Below are 15,557 nucleotides of genomic sequence, written 5' to 3'. Positions count from 1 at the left end.
ATGGATAGCCGGCGCCGGGCTGCGACGGTCGGGGACGCTGCAGCCAATCTCACGGCAGCCCAGCTCTGGCTGGATCTCCTGAACGCGTCCAGTCCGCCGACCCGGTGGGACAGCCGCCCCCCCGCCGGGGGGACCGGCCTGGCTGAGGGGCAGACCTACCGGGACTTCACCACCGCCGTCCAGGTTTTCATCCTCATAGGTTCTCTGCTCGGTGAGTCCGTTCATTCACATTTAGGCAGCACGTAGGCCCACAACTGTCAGATCTGACAGATCAGATCAGATCCTGCAGCATATGTTGGACAAACATTACACACTCACACTCACATGTGTCCATCAGCCCGGCTGTTTGGCTCAGGGGGAACTTACAGGGGGCATTTTGCACATCTGCACCATCCAAGGTGAACAGGGAGCAGAAATGTGAAGAGATGGTCACTGCTTTCAAAGGCTGGAATTGAGTTGTGCTTTTTATAGGTCATTCTTACAAATCTTACACAACAAAGAGATGTGACATAGACGTGAACCTAGAACAAAAGAAAACTACATTTAAACCAAACTGCAAGCAACATAAGACACAGCACACTGCAGAAAATGGTAAACTTAGCTGCACGTTTTGTGATCCACAGTCCTTTAGACCACACAATTCACACTTCATCATGTAAATCTCATCAATATCCAAGTGTGTGTTTCTCACTTATGTTAATGTGACATTACAAAGAAATGAAGACACAGACAAAAAGGACAAAATCAGCAGAGACAGTGTACCTGTAGACACAGTGAAACACTCTGTGACTATTTTAAGGTTTAGTTTGTCCAAAGTATGTTTGAAAGCCTGAAATGCTTATTGTAATGGAAACGCTAAGTGCATGTATTAGTCAGCATTGTGTGCCTGAGAGTTGTGTCTTTTGTGTAGCTCAGAGGAAACTTGAATATTGGCTGTCAAACTGCGTCATATCAATGAAGTGTGCTGAATGTGGACAACATGCAGTCTTTGTTTCATTAAAGTGTCAAACCTGACACATGCTATCTGATATTAATATTTACATTAATGTTCACGTTTTAAGCTGCTGCTGCTGCTGCTGCTGCTGATGAGAGAGAGAGTAAAGAGCCATGCACATCAGTCTCACACAATCCGGGCTTTGACATTCCCTCCATCAGACTGGCAGCCAGACACATAATCCATCTGCCTTAAATGAGCATATGAGTATGAGTTTGTTTGTCATAAATGTGGCTCTATTATTCTGGCTCCTCGCTGCACGAAACAGCATGAAGGCGGTGAGAGGCTGGACTTTCATATTTCATTCTCTGTGGTGAAATTTGGTGAATTTGGCTCCAAATTCTAAAATCTAATATCTGTCTTTTGGCTGCAGGGCTCAAAATACCATTTTTAATGTATTGTTTTCTTTTCGAACAAGATGTCTCCAAACATGGAAAATAAATGAGAAAGGCTCTGATATTGAAGGCAGAGGTTTCTGCAATATGTATGTGGATGATGTAGTAAAGGAACTGGTAAATGAAGCAAGAAAGAAAAACACAGCCATGATTCTCGATCAGTGGTGCAAATGTTGCCCTTTGCTAATACAATAATTGTCTCAGGAGAGTCAAGTGAAAAGAGTGACCTTTCCAAAGACAGTTTCATTTTAGGATCAGTCACTGTTCGAAGTTTATTGCACTCATACAGGAAAAAGAGCTATTTCATCAGCAGCCCAGGCTTAGCTGAACCAAATGCAAAACAAAAACCATGGCGGTATTTCACATTTAAATTCCCAAAACTGTGTGTCTTCAATTCTCAAGTCACTTTTGAGGATATGAAAAAGGCTTTTTGTGCCGATGAAAGCATCTTTTTAATGCAGACAGCGCTATTAAAAGGGTTGATGGACGACACGTTTGCGGTCCTGACGAAGATGTGATTGAATTTCTTCCCATTTCAAAACAGAAAATCTCTGTGTCTCTCATGCAGAGTGTAAATCACAAATCAACATCAACAAACTTTACCCACAAATTAAATCTGCAGTACAAATAATGAACCAAAGAAATACAAAAATCCAAATTGATGGAAACAATGTATAGAAATGCTGAAAAGCACTGATGATGTGACCCATGTCAGACTTTTTTACATTTTCGATGCCCATACGAAGATATATTTGTGGTTTTAACACCCAAAAAACAACAACAACAACAACAACAACAACCCAAAGTAGTTTTACATCTCTTTTCTCCAACAGCTCATCCAGCCAATCAGAAGAGAGACTCAGAGCGATGGAGTGACAGTATGACCATTTGGTTAAAAGTGTAGTTATGACATCACAAAGTTAGGGAAGTCTTGGCTCGTTTTAAGGTTGAGTTTGTGAACAGGGGTCCTTTCTTGTGTATCGATAAAACATCGAGGCAGACTGTTGCCTCGGCCTCTCATCTTTTTGCAAACCTACAGTCTTTTCCATTTCTGATGCACATACAGGGACGCACTATTCATCCAGTAATCGTAGAAATGGTTGGATTATTCTTCTTAAATTCGTGACATTCCTACCTCGTAAATAGACACAATTTTTTTTTTCTTCCCCCGAAGTAAAGCTCAAAGTTTGACTGTAAATCAGATTAACGTGCCACGGTGTGCACAGCACTAACAATCTGGAGTGTGAGGAATTATGTGAACTATGTGGATATCTGGCTCTGGTTCCTCCTCTGTGACTCATTATTCATAAAGAGAGCTCTCATTCAGGCTCAAATAAACGCAGCACCACAGGGATGCAGCTATGATGGTGTTAAACGTGGTGATAATGTTTCACACTTCGACTTTTAACTGCATATGTTACTGTGTTTGCATGCGCTGTGTCACAGGCAGCAGCAGCTCATTAACAGCAGTCCACAGAAGCCTGCTTTTTGTTTTTTTGTTTTGAAGTACTGCATGCTTCTCCTGCTGTTGCCTATAGTTGAGCTGCCATTTAAGTGGGGAAAAAAAAGCAATCATGTTTGCTCTTTCTCCCCATTGGCTCCTGTCAGCATGGTTGCCAAGGTGTTCATCAAATGCCAGGTGAGTATTTCAGGCACAAAAGGACAAAGTGGTTTTAGAGGCAATTCAAGCTAGACTATTAAAAAAAAAAAACAAAAAAAACCAAGAACACATCTAATTAGTTAGTTACACTTACAGCTGCAAAAATAAACTTAAGCTTTCATCGATCCTTCTTAAACATCACATTCTTCTTTGTGTAATGTTTGACTCCACTTGTGTGAAGGACCTCCAGCTTTAATGCTCAAGATGAAATGCCCCATCCTTATGTGAGAGACATTATCACACTCTTTGTTTCCTTGTTTAGGTGAGAAATTCATAAAAATGTGTGTTACCGTGAATCTTCCTCTCATATCACATATTGTCACTTGTATTGTAACCACTGGGAAGGTGTCACATTGCACCACTGCAGCTGTTCTGTAGTTAGATTTTCACAGCCACCGTCAGAAATCATAATTTTATACTTATTACCAATAACACACACTATCAGTGTTAAAATCATACTATGATATTGCCATGTGTGAAATTGGTGTGATCAAAATAATCAGATGTATGCAGTTTATAATAGTTGGTTTTTATTTTTATTTTTTGTATGTTTTTTGGATGCCCCGTTTATTTAATCCCTTATTTCCATCTTCGTGCTGCATCTTTTCCCTTTTTTTGGGCCTGACCATTCACTTCATGTCGCCCTCAGAGGAAAAGCAGCAGCGATGGTTGTTTTGCATCTTCACATGTCTGAAATAACCAGCAGTAATGGCAGGTTAGCTCTTTAGCCAGGCCAGAGCAGCCTGACTCTAATGGAGGAAATTTAAACACGTTATTTAAATTTGTGCCTTGTGATAAAATTAAAATGCCTTTTTCCTGAGTAGGATCAAATCAACATGCAAATTTTAACTTTTCAAAAAAGACACAAAGGAAAGAGTCCAGCCTAAATGACGACCTCTCGTCTTGTAAAATCAACAGTAGTTGAAGGTTTTTTCTAGTGACCCACCACCCAAAAAGAAACCACATTTTGCGGCAGGGAAAACCTTGTCTTAGACTTCTCTTGGTGCTGGCTTGACAATATCTATCTCAACAACCAGAACAAACAAGTTACAGTATCTGCTTGTTGGAAGTTAAGTAGATATTTTCTGCAGAACTGTTCTCGTATTCGGTGTTGTGATAATTTGATTTTCCAATCTGGGCCCAGTTCACAGAAAGCAGAAAAGAGTTTACTTAGAAACACAAAGCCTGGCAACTGGCAGTAAAGCATATAATGTTCCCTTAAAATCAGCTTCCTGCAGCTCCATCTAAGCCCTGATAACCTAATAACTGATGGGTTTATCTGTAACGTTGAGTGTAAAGTCCGCTCCGAGCTGTGGAAGCTTTGCAACATAAAAAAAGCACCTGGACGTGTGCCGCCTCCATCAGCTCGGGTTTGATTGATTTCCTCTCCCTGCAGAGCGGAGAGAGATTTCTGCCTTCAGTCGCTCATAGTTCAGGAAAGAAAAACACACACAGCAAGCACCTTATTAGGATCACCTGTGCACCTGTTGAGTCATTGTTTTCATTCAATATCAGCCTGTTATCCAGTCAGCCAATCACGTGGCACCAGCACGGGGTATTAAATGATTCAGATACAGGTCAGGGGCCTCACTGGATTTTCATATCAAACATCAGAATGAAGAAGAAATGTGATCTGAAGGGCTTCATGACAACAATCTACCTGCCACACTATGAAAACCGTCCAATGAGTGAAATCCTTTTTATTTTCATGAAGTCAGTAGATCATAAAGCACATTTCTGTCTGCTCTTACTCCCCCCACAGGAAATGCCACTGTGCTGTGGTGCACCTGCTGCACAAACGTCTTTAAATCTGTGACCAATCGTTTCATCAAGAACCTGGCGTGCTCGGGCATCTGCGCTGGGCTGGTGTGCGTCCCCTTCGACGTGGCCCTCGGCGCCAGCCCTCGCTGCTGCTGGTGGCTTCACGCTCTGCTGCTCTGCAAGGCCATCAAGTTCCTCCATAAACTCTTCTGCTCCGTCACCGTGCTCAGCTTCAGCGCCATCGCACTCGACAGGTCAGTCCACAGAACATGTTTGGGCGTATTCACAGCAGACAGAAATAGTCAGTTCCTTTACCTTGTCGGACGGCACGAACTCAGGAAGCCCGTTGGATGAGAGGCGAAGCGTACAGGACCGACTCAAATCTCTTTGGATAACTGTGACCTGGATGAATGAGAACCTTCGCAGCCTGATGGTTCAGCCACAGATAATTCTGGTTAAACCCACTTTACAAAACAGGGAAAAATCAAAAGAGCACTTGTGCCCTGAGTGGGAAGGATGAGTGATGTTTTGTTTTCTCTCGTCAGCCCTTCGGTCAGAACCATTGTGGGTACATCCCACTCACTCCACAGGATTTGGAAGCACCACTTCTCTGACCAGTTCATCAATACTTTGCTTGGCTGAGTCACCCGGCACGATCCTCTCCCTGAAAATGAACGCACGAGGGCACAAAATATTTGGGCAGCAACAGCGACTGTAAGCTGAAAGGGTTGCTTGTGTCTTTTTCAGTCTCCATCTGCACCCCGTGGTGTGGACGAGTGGGGGTAAGGGACTTCAATTGATGAAGCATGTGTACGCCATGCTGAGAGGATGTGTCTCAGGCCTCCCGCCGCGCTAAAAGCTGCAGCCGAAAGCAGCTGGATAAGGCCGCTGATGCCTGCCTTTCAGAAGTAACACCGCTCATGCCCTTACTTATCTGGGAGAAAGGCAGACCGTCTCTTTTTACCCCGCTTTGACGTTTTCCTTCTCACCATTGTCGTCACATCATAACAAAGACAGCGACAAATTCTGTCATCTCCTTAACCAGTAAATTCAATGTTTAATGGTAAATTTGCACGTGGCAGTTGCTAAATATGGCAAAACAAGGTGAATCAGCTATGTAACAGATGTGTACAATAAGAAAATCTGCCTACAGCACCGACTTACAACTCGAATTCTTAACATGCTGCCTCTGAGTGGCGTTTTGGAGATGTCATCAGGGCTTTTTGTTTTGTGCTAAGCTAAGCTAACGGCCTGCTGCGCTCTTGGCAAGATGCCGAATAAAACTGTTCAACTTTTATTTTAAGAGCAGAAGTAGCTGCGTTCTTCTGAATATTAAAATGTTCTTAAACTATACCAGACAACGGACAGAGCATTGGTGCTCCACAGAGGATGGCTGATATTCCCACACTATTCCAGTCGTGCAGGAGTTAACTGAATCAGTAAATGGAAGTTTTTCTGGGTTTCTTTGGCGCCAGCAGTCAGACCGTCAGACCGTGTTGTTCAGCCTTTGCTGCACATAAAAATACAAGCATGCATACAAGCAGAATGCGTTCAAACCACAAATTAGTAAACCTCGAGGAGGATAATGAAGGCTGTGGACACACGGGCAGAGGCAGCACCGTCGTGGGCTCTTCTACGCACACGCTCATACAATGAGCTTTAGATTAAGAGACAATAACAGGACGACGGACGATCTCCGTACTATTGTCACCAGTTATGCTGTTGTGGAGCTATTAAAACACCCACGTGATTTCCAATGCATCAGATACAGCTCAGACAAAGCGACAAACTCTTTTCATCGCAGTCCTTTGAAATGATTGGATTGTTGAAGGGGAGCCCATTATATGTTATAACATTATTTCAATTACTCTTCATTACTACTTGGACATTCAGATATCTGATTTATCTCTTTTCATTTCCATGTGTCCAGTTTGTCCAGCTTTTAAGCCTTTATGACAAAATATAATGTTTTGTGGAAAAACTACGTATATTCATGCTTAATATAATTTTAGTAAGCTCTATAATACACTTCAACAGCACTGTCTGATAAAGTTAATGTCTGCAGATCATATTTGAAAAATGAGAGCATCTTTTTCAGCTTTTGCCACTCTTGCATATTAAATGCATGAATTTTACTTACTTACAGCCTTGAAGCTGCACTTCAGTAGAAGGAGGGTCACATTTGCTTCACTTTCTTACATTACAATAAACAAACAGCGCTCCCGTATTTTTAGAGCGAAATATTGCAACTACTGTTATTGACTTTTAGGGACTTTTAGGGACGATAACGTTCCATTTCTGTTGTCTTAATACGTGTTATCTGAGAATATCTTAGAATGACGATAGTTTTCACTTTTATTGTATGATGTCAAATGTCTGTACAAACCTCTCTTTTTCTGTAGATACTACTCTGTGCTGTACCCGCTGGAGAGGAAGATCTCAGAGACAAGATCCAGGGATCTGGTCATCTATATCTGGGTCCATGCAGTGGTGGCGAGTCTCCCTGTGTTTGCGGTGACCAACGTGACGGACGTGTACGTCACCTCTTCCTGCTCGGACGACCACGCCCACTCGTTGGGTCACATGGTGTACGTGTTGATCTATAACGTCACCACGGTAATCCTCCCCCTCGCCCTGGTCTTCCTCTTAATGCTGCTGATCCGCAGAGCACTCAGTGCCAGCCAGAAGAAGAAGGTGATCATCGCGGCGCTGCGGACGCCACAGAACAGCATCTCCATCCCGTATGTGTCCCAGCGGGAGGCTGAGCTCCACGCCACGCTGCTGGCTGTGGTGCTGGCCTTCTCCGCCTGCAGCGCTCCTTACGGGGCCTTGGTGGTTTATCGCACCATCTTGGCAGACACCAAAGAGCTGCCTGTCTCTCTGTATCTCACAGCCCTCTGGCTCCCCAAGGTGTCTTTGCTCACCAGCCCGCTTCTGTTTCTGACTGTCAACCGCTCGGCGCGCCACAGCTGGCTGGATCTGCTGGCCAGGATTCACAGACGGTACAGCCGCCGCAACGTGGTCAGCACTGGGGGTCTGGCCTCTTTAGGGGCAGAGGGGGTGATCGGGGAGCCGGTCGGGCTGGAGACAGCCGGCCGCTCAGGGAGCCAACTCCTGGAGATGTTCAACATCGGCCAGCAGCAGATCTTCAAACCCTCTGAGGAAGAGGAGGAGGAAGAGGAGGACGTGAAGAATGAGATCCCTTCTCAAGGGTCAGGAACCTGCTCTGGGCCAAATGAGGACCTCAAGGTAGGGTTGGGACCGGGGAACCTCAGAGGGGAGGTGATCACCAGAAAAGAGACTGGAGGAGGGCTGGTCATCACCAAAGAGGGCGCTCCCACCATCATAGCCCCCCGGGCCTCTCCGGTCCACACATGTGCGTACACGTCTTCATCACAGGTGGCACCAGCAACGCCAACAGAGGCTGAGGACGCCACGCAGTTTGGCTTTGGACCGTTTGAGCTCCCTCCTCAGTGGTTACCGGAGACCAGGAACAGCAAGAAGAGACTGCTGCCTCCTCTGGGCAACACGCCCGAGGAGCTGATCCAGACCAAACTGCCCAGGTCGCGGCCAGAACGGAGGATCAGCAGGAACAATAAGGTGAGCACCATTCCCTCTGTGGACCAATGAGGTGTTCCCCAAGTCACAGAGGGTTGACCCGGCCTCTGCAAGGTATCGATTGGTTTTGGTTTGTTTTGGTTAAAGCTGCTGTGGAGGTCCAGGTTTTCCACTTCACTTCACAGAAGCTGAGGCGCTGCAGTTTCCTCGCTGGCTGAAAATCAATCTGATGTTAAATATTTACATTTCTGTGAGCAACACATCTGCTCAGTGTAACTTCACTGCCACTTGGACCGACACTGACGACGTGACAGAGAGGAGAGGGGCCTTTTTGAGTCTCTCTTTTCTTTTTTACTGGCTTCAGTGGTTAAAGAACTATATTGTACAAATCCAATTATTCTGAGTGATGCACTGAAACGGGACCAGGATGTATTTCTATAGCAAATAACAGTGAGAGGAACAAAGCATTCTGTGAAATGGTTATACCGCATTTGCACTCTGTGAACAAAAACATTTCAGTGTTAATGTTTGTCCAATTTCTCTCATTTTTGGGATTAAGTGGCCCCTTTGGCGGCTTTTTTGTTTGTCGAACCCCACTTTTGGAATATTTACATTTCTTCTAAAGTGGTCAATGTTGTTGTCCTTTGTATTTCAAATGTAAGTGAATTTCATAAGATGGAATAATGCAGATGTACAGTATGCAAGGTTGTGTTTTTAAAAACTGTGACCTTTTCAGAGTTCAGCTGTGTGTTTAGACTTGTTTTCTGGAACCCAAAGTGCAAAACAGAGAAAAAAGATGAATGTTACAGGTATGTTTTTATATATTTATTTTTTTTTTTAAAGAAAGAAAAGGCAATCACCCAGGTTGGGGATCTTTTCAGTCCCTTCTGATCAATATCATTCATTTCTCCCAGGTTTCCTGAAAATCAATTGCTTGTAAAACAAAGCAAATAAGAGCAGAGACACAAACCAACCTTTTCTATCACCAGAGAGGCCGTGAAATGATTTTCAATTTAAAATTTCTCTGTCTTTGACCCTGTCACTGTTGCCTCTGTCTCCTTTGTGATGCATAATTCAATAGCAGCAGCTTCATCCTGAAGCTTTGGCTGTGGTAAACACAGCTGGCCTGCACTTCAAATATTTGTCAAGCCGTAACTCCCTTTGGGGCTACCCACAATCCCCTGCTATGTCCACAAAGAACATGAATCTATGCCTCATGCTGTTATCAGGCGAAATTGTGCAGTCACGCCTGAATGGAAGCAACATCCACTAATTTAAAATGGGAGAGGGCTGAATACTGTGTTTATTCTTAAACGTGTTTACAGTGATGGCTGCACTCGTGGTACTTTTGATGGTTGTTACAGTATTACAGAAGTTGCTTCGGTGGAATCGAAGGACTGAAATTGGAAAGTCAAAGTAATCCATGAGACGTGATGACCACTGATTTCTGTGTTACGACTGTTCAAGGAGACACCGACCCGACTCTTTCCCACCTGTTCAAAAAACCATTGTTTACTGTTGCGGCGATGCAGCTCATTGTGGGTTTGCGTTTGTTGAGTGCTAAAAAGCAGAGAGGCTGGCGACAGTCACAACAAGTGGCTCAGGAACGTGCTGGAGTGACGGCAGCCTTACTATTTGAAACCGCTGGGAACTGCTGTCTGTCGGATTCATCGAAAACTGAACACTTCTTTGCTGTTCACGGTTTATTCTTGGAAGTGGCTGAGACATCACCGCACACGCAGCCCATTTGGTAGCTACTGTGGAGCTTCTCACCATTTTACATGAGCTTCATCTCCAGATAGAATGTGCCCTTATGTCAGCAGGTTGAACACATTTTTATTTTTATTTTTTTTGGGGTATTGTACTGAACTTCTTATTTTTCCCTGAACGTTCACGTAGGAAACGGTCTATTATTATTAAAGTGACTTGCAAACACCTTCCTGCATGCCTGTAAGTATTTTCATAGATTGTATAAAACACGTGGAGATGGTTGCTCTATGCTTCTACAGTCCCCGCTGACTTTTCAGAGAAATCCTTTCTTGTCGCCATATTTTTAAGGATTGTGTTGTTGTGACTGACGGGCTAAACGTCTAGACATGTTAATCAGAGACTTACTTCCCACGCACAAGCTTTAATGTATTCTGTCGCAACGCAGCCAACAGCTTTGGTCTTCCACCAACATCTAACAAGCTCAGTTTCTCAGAGTGCTTTTCGGAGATGTTCTGTCAGCTCGAAACCGGCTCTTCTCTTCTACTTTGAAATCACAGATACCATTTAAATTGTTGGAAATTATTGCAGCGTCAGTGCAGATTAAAAAAGTAGAGTCTAATCTTCTTTGTAGCGGCGTAAGAAGAAGCACATGAGGAGCTTTTTGGTAACACAAACAGGAGAACAAGGCCTCTTTGTGTTATCAGCTTTGGTTTATTGTGATTTAAGCAGGAATCACCATCAGGGATGTCGTCACTTCTGTGCTGTGGAAAATGACATTGTGTTAAAATCATAGGACAGCTTTCAGACAACACACTACACATGCTCAAACTGAAACACAGAAGGCTTTTGTGCCATTACGTTCGTAAATAAGATGAGTGGATTTTCATTAAAGCATTCCACTGAGACTCAAGCATTAACTTTGATGTTATTAGTTCAGCCTAACTTCTGGAAATGCATCGACTTTTATGTTTCAGCGAAATGCAAAACCATCCATTTGTACTTATAGTCTTATGTACTTATATACCTAAAGGGGATTCTACTCTTCTCTGTTGGGATGAGTGTTATAAAGCTGCACTTTGTTTATCTGTTGGGACGTCATGTGCACTCTTGATATTGACAGCAATGAGTGGTGAGTTCAATTAATTTACAATAAAACAAAGATACTGTCCTTTTAAGGCAGAAAGCAATTCCAGTAGAAAAATATATACAGCAGTGAGTGCGATTCATCAGCTTCTGGGCCCATTTGACAGAGAAGTAAATACGGGCTCCATCAGTTGTTTTTTCAGACACGTCTTTGTGTGCACCTTCCACGTCCTGTTGCCTGACATATAAAGTTGTACATCTTTGTACGCGGTCATCGAAATGAATTCTTGTGTCGCTCTCAGAGGCCGCGAGCTAAGAGAGACGCAGTGAAGACGACAGGGCATCTATTACATGTGACTCATTCAAATGCAAAACAGCAATGTGCAACTTGATATTCTCCCTCTTATTATACAGCACTCAAAGTTTAATTTCATCGATGGAAATCAGTCACCAAACGCTTGACGGAGACGTTGTCGACGCCACAGATACATCTATTAACCGCACATCCATTTATTGAACATACAAACTCTTGCAGTATAGAGAAGTTCCCAACAACTTGATTATTTCTGCAGCCGTTACTTAGAACTGGAAGCGAGGACTGATTTAATTAGTGCGGTTGCTAGGCAACAGGTGACCCAGATGCTGTACAGCAGGTTGTATAGTAGCCGCACCGTTTCCCTCGCCACCGACTTCAAAGAAAAGGGTTGAGGGGAGTGCGGGTGTGAAGTTGAGGACACAGTAAGAGTGTGAGCTTGTTAATGTGCAGCGACTTTGTGAATGGCAGCAGTGGCAGATGGGAGGAAGGTCCTTTGAATTCATTTCAAGCGTCCGAAGATTTGAATCTATCTCCAGCCAGTTTCTCTTTGACATCGATGAGTTGCTGATGTTTTGTCTTTCGCACTCCAATTCTCCTCGATTCTTCTGATTCTTATTTACCAGTGGGGGTGTTAGGATCAGCAGCTAAGCTCTCCACAGAAACCCTGTAAATTTAAAGGCGCCTACTGCGGTGCTAGCAGCTCCGTCTCATTGCTCCCATATAATATCCTTTCAGCAGGTTAACTCTGCTGTCAGATGTGCAGGTACTTGTTCTTCGAGACGGCCGTGATTGATACGAACCAAAGATGAACATCAATCCATCCAATCCATCCAATCCAGTGCTCTGTCTACTACAGACTCTGCAGCAGGAAAACGGGGTCAGGCTGTTGGGGTTACGTCAGTCGGCCACTCTCATTTTCTCAAACACAAAAGGCCATACACCTTCCCAAAAATAAGTCTGAGTCAGACTCCTCAGGCTCCAGGATGGACTCAGGATGGTGCTTACAAAAGTACAACATTTCCACTATTGTGTTGTTGCTCTTGGTGTCTACGTTGATGGGAGCTGCCTGGGGTCGTGGCTATCTTTTGTTGATTATTGTAGTGTTTTCTGTGTTCTTTCTGTGAGGCTCTCCTCCATATCATACAAGCAGGCAGTACTATTATGACCATTATGTAATAGCATTCGTTTTTACCTGTAAAAAAGGGGCTCCATTGTTTCTTATACTGAAGTAAAATACTAAAAAATTTAAGTTCACCCTTTTATTGCACAAATTGCTAAAATACAGACTGAAACATCTAATCAAAATGCATCCAATGGTAAAAAGGTAACCTAACCTAAAGGTGGAAATCTATGATTATTGTGAGGCCTAAATCAAATCAGTTAGCAGAGTATCTGATCATTCTCACTGAAGCCACTGAAAGGAAATAAAAGGAAGCTGGCTGGGACATTTGTCATCACAGATTTGTGTTGACCCTGTGTGTGTCTGTTCTGTGTAGGTGTGAATGTGGGTGCGACAGGTGTGATCTTCATCCGTGTCAGGTCACCACGACTCGGCCACATCTGAGAAAACTTGACATCCAAACGTTGGCGAGTTTTGTTGTCAGTCTGTGAACAAAACGGCCAACACTGAGAAAAAATAAGATTTGGGGCGAGCTCAGCTGGCGTCCGTACCAGCAGCCTCACATCTTTCATCAGTAATGTGATGATAAATCAGATCAGGGAATCTGCATCTGTATATTCATTTCCTTTGCCGAACTGTTGTCGTCGCCTTCTTCCAAGCCAAGAGGTTTCATATGTTAGTCTTTATGTCACAGTAATTCATCAGAAAACACAATTATATTCCATTCAGTGGAGTTTTGGGTTTGAATATTTCAGTGAAATGAGGAGCTGAAATACGACGACACAAAGCAAAAATTACTGTGAAGCAGAGCGAGGTGGATATTTTATCGGCTCTGAAGCTGCTAAATCAAAGGAATGTGCATCCATGGCATTTCCTTATTGCTCCATTTTCCCATCCAGGATGAAGCTAGGCTAGTAAGTGTGGAGATGCTTTTCTAAAAGTGCCCAGTGTCTGACATGTTTCATACACATTCCCTCCATTAACCTTAAGTGCTGCTCTCATGACCAAGAGATTTCTAATTATGCATCCTTTTGGGAATTCGGACACTCGCTATCAATGCCTACGCTGTGTGAGCCATGAAATATGCTTTTCGGTCATTTTCACAGCATTTCACATCCCACTTTTCATGTAGCTTCATTTAAATGTGACTCAAATGGCAGAACATTTGTACTCCCTCATTACGCAGACAGCTGACATTTGCTCCTAAAACGCCTGAACCTCAGCTGAGATCTGTGGCACATGTGGCGCTGGACTGGGGTGGCATTTCATTTTTGAAAACGGATTAACCACTGGGTCTTCTTCTATCATTTCAGATCTCATTTGCTCGACCTTTATTTAAACAGGCTCCCTGAAGCAAGGCAGACTTTATTATCTACATGGGAAAGAGCATGAAGTCCGAACAACCAACTTAAAAGAAAGTGTGAGATGAAATGATGTCAGAGGGGAAGCTGGAGCAAAAACTGATGAAATCTTTGACTGCTGTGCCAATAGGGGGCAGTGATGCCTCATGGGAAACACGTTTTGGATGCTCATGGCAACATAATTTAATTTAAACTGAGTCAGAATAAACCAAAAATACTCCCACATCATGTTGTTGGAGTGACGTCTCGCTGTGATGTCTAGTTATGATAACAGCTTGTGCCATCCCTCCGGCATTCAGTCCAGAATCAAACAAACATTTAAGAGCAGCTTTCACTCACCTGACAGCCATGTTTTCATGTTTCTGTGACAGAAGCTTTCAAGGCCGGGATGATTTTTGGGGAGGATTTAAAGCAGATTCCCTCCAGGAATGTGAGCAGCGCCTGTGCCCATTTATCTCTTTTAACAGTCAGATGTTCGGTGACAAACACGGCCCAGCAGGCTCTTGACGGATGGTTGTGTGAAAGCGGCGGGTGAGTTCAAGCTCTGTGTTAACATGAAGTTCAACATCGAGTCAAGCGAGCCGCAGGACACTTGCAGTGTTACACTGTCTGCGGCAACATGACAGGCTAACAGGGCTCTGAAGACCAGCCCGTACAGATGTGGTCTACAGCTGTGAGTGGAAAAGTTCCTGTGAGCATTTTTCACCTGGCAAGGTGGAAAAAAAGAAAAAGAAAAGAGCTCAACACACACCAGACGTGGGAGACGAGCATCACACTGTTTGAATTTAAGAGAGTCAGAATAATGATCGACAGGAAAAGGTACAGAAGACACATGGAACAGCAGAAAAATGGAGGCCTTTCCACACATTAAATTAACATACATGCTGCAGATATTGATCTACTTATACCTTCTCAATTTAATGTTTATTCATAAGAATACATTGAACCTGAATTTTTATTTGGTGTGCATGTGCTCCAATTTTCATAACCAGATCTGGATGGGAAGTTTGACTCCCACTTGGCACAGTCACCTGGATTCACAGACTGAGCGTCGTCCCAAACTTTAAAATCATCTTCACCAAAACAGTCTGAATGAAACGGGATTTAAATGACGCACAAACTGCAGCGATGACTTTTCCCCGCAGCGTCGCCGACATCAGGACTCCCGGCTAATGAGCACAGACTCTCTGTTTGACCTGCTACCGGTTCTCTGCACATCAGCGTCACCAGTCACAGCTCAGTAGGACATTCGTTCTTGTGTTACCTTTGACACAAGGAAAGGGAAAAGAGCAACAGAGGACAGGAAACAAAAGAGAGGAGATGAGTTTAGATGCCACCCAGAGAAAGAGAGGAAAGTTACAAATCTATGGTGAGAATTTCCCCCAAAAGTTTCCCGGTTTAAACTGAGTGTGTCAGAGAGTAGTCAATAGTCAGTTTCCAAATTCCAAACAAAAACTTCAATTAGTGTAGTTATTAGACGAATAGAAGCCAGCAAAGTGACGACAACAACAACGACAAACTCAGCAGGCTTGGGAAAGTACACAATTGTGTAACAGGAGGCAGAAAAACACACAAAAACGTAATGCTGTTCATGACATC

At 43.7% G+C, this 15,557-nt stretch overlaps 1 protein-coding gene across 1 annotated transcript; it reads left to right on the top strand.

The window, feature by feature from the left end:
• gpr176 (G protein-coupled receptor 176) lies at nucleotides 1-8,440 on the top strand. Its single transcript, XM_029497085.1, has 3 exons — nucleotides 1-211; nucleotides 4,812-5,064; nucleotides 7,213-8,440. Exons 1-3 carry the CDS (start codon nucleotides 1-3, stop codon nucleotides 8,438-8,440), a joined length of 1,692 nt encoding a protein of 563 aa, XP_029352945.1.
• Nucleotides 8,441-15,557: the final 7,117 nt, after the last annotated feature.

Source organism: Echeneis naucrates, chromosome 24 (genome assembly GCF_900963305.1).
Source record: "Echeneis naucrates chromosome 24, fEcheNa1.1, whole genome shotgun sequence".
NCBI lineage: Eukaryota > Metazoa > Chordata > Actinopteri > Carangiformes > Echeneidae > Echeneis > Echeneis naucrates.
The sequence above is the reverse complement of the archived record's forward strand: the minus strand, read 5'-3'. Positions and strand labels throughout refer to the sequence as shown.

Coding starts and splice junctions, on each gene's coding strand:
- gpr176 (XM_029497085.1), top strand. CDS start 1: ATGGATAGCCGGCGCCGGGCTGCGACGGTCGGGGACGCTGCAGCCAAT. Junction 212..4,811: donor CCTCATAGGTTCTCTGCTCG/GTGAGTCCGTTC, acceptor CTCCCCCCACAG/GAAATGCCACTGTGCTGTGG. Junction 5,065..7,212: donor AGCGCCATCGCACTCGACAG/GTCAGTCCACAG, acceptor CTTTTTCTGTAG/ATACTACTCTGTGCTGTACC.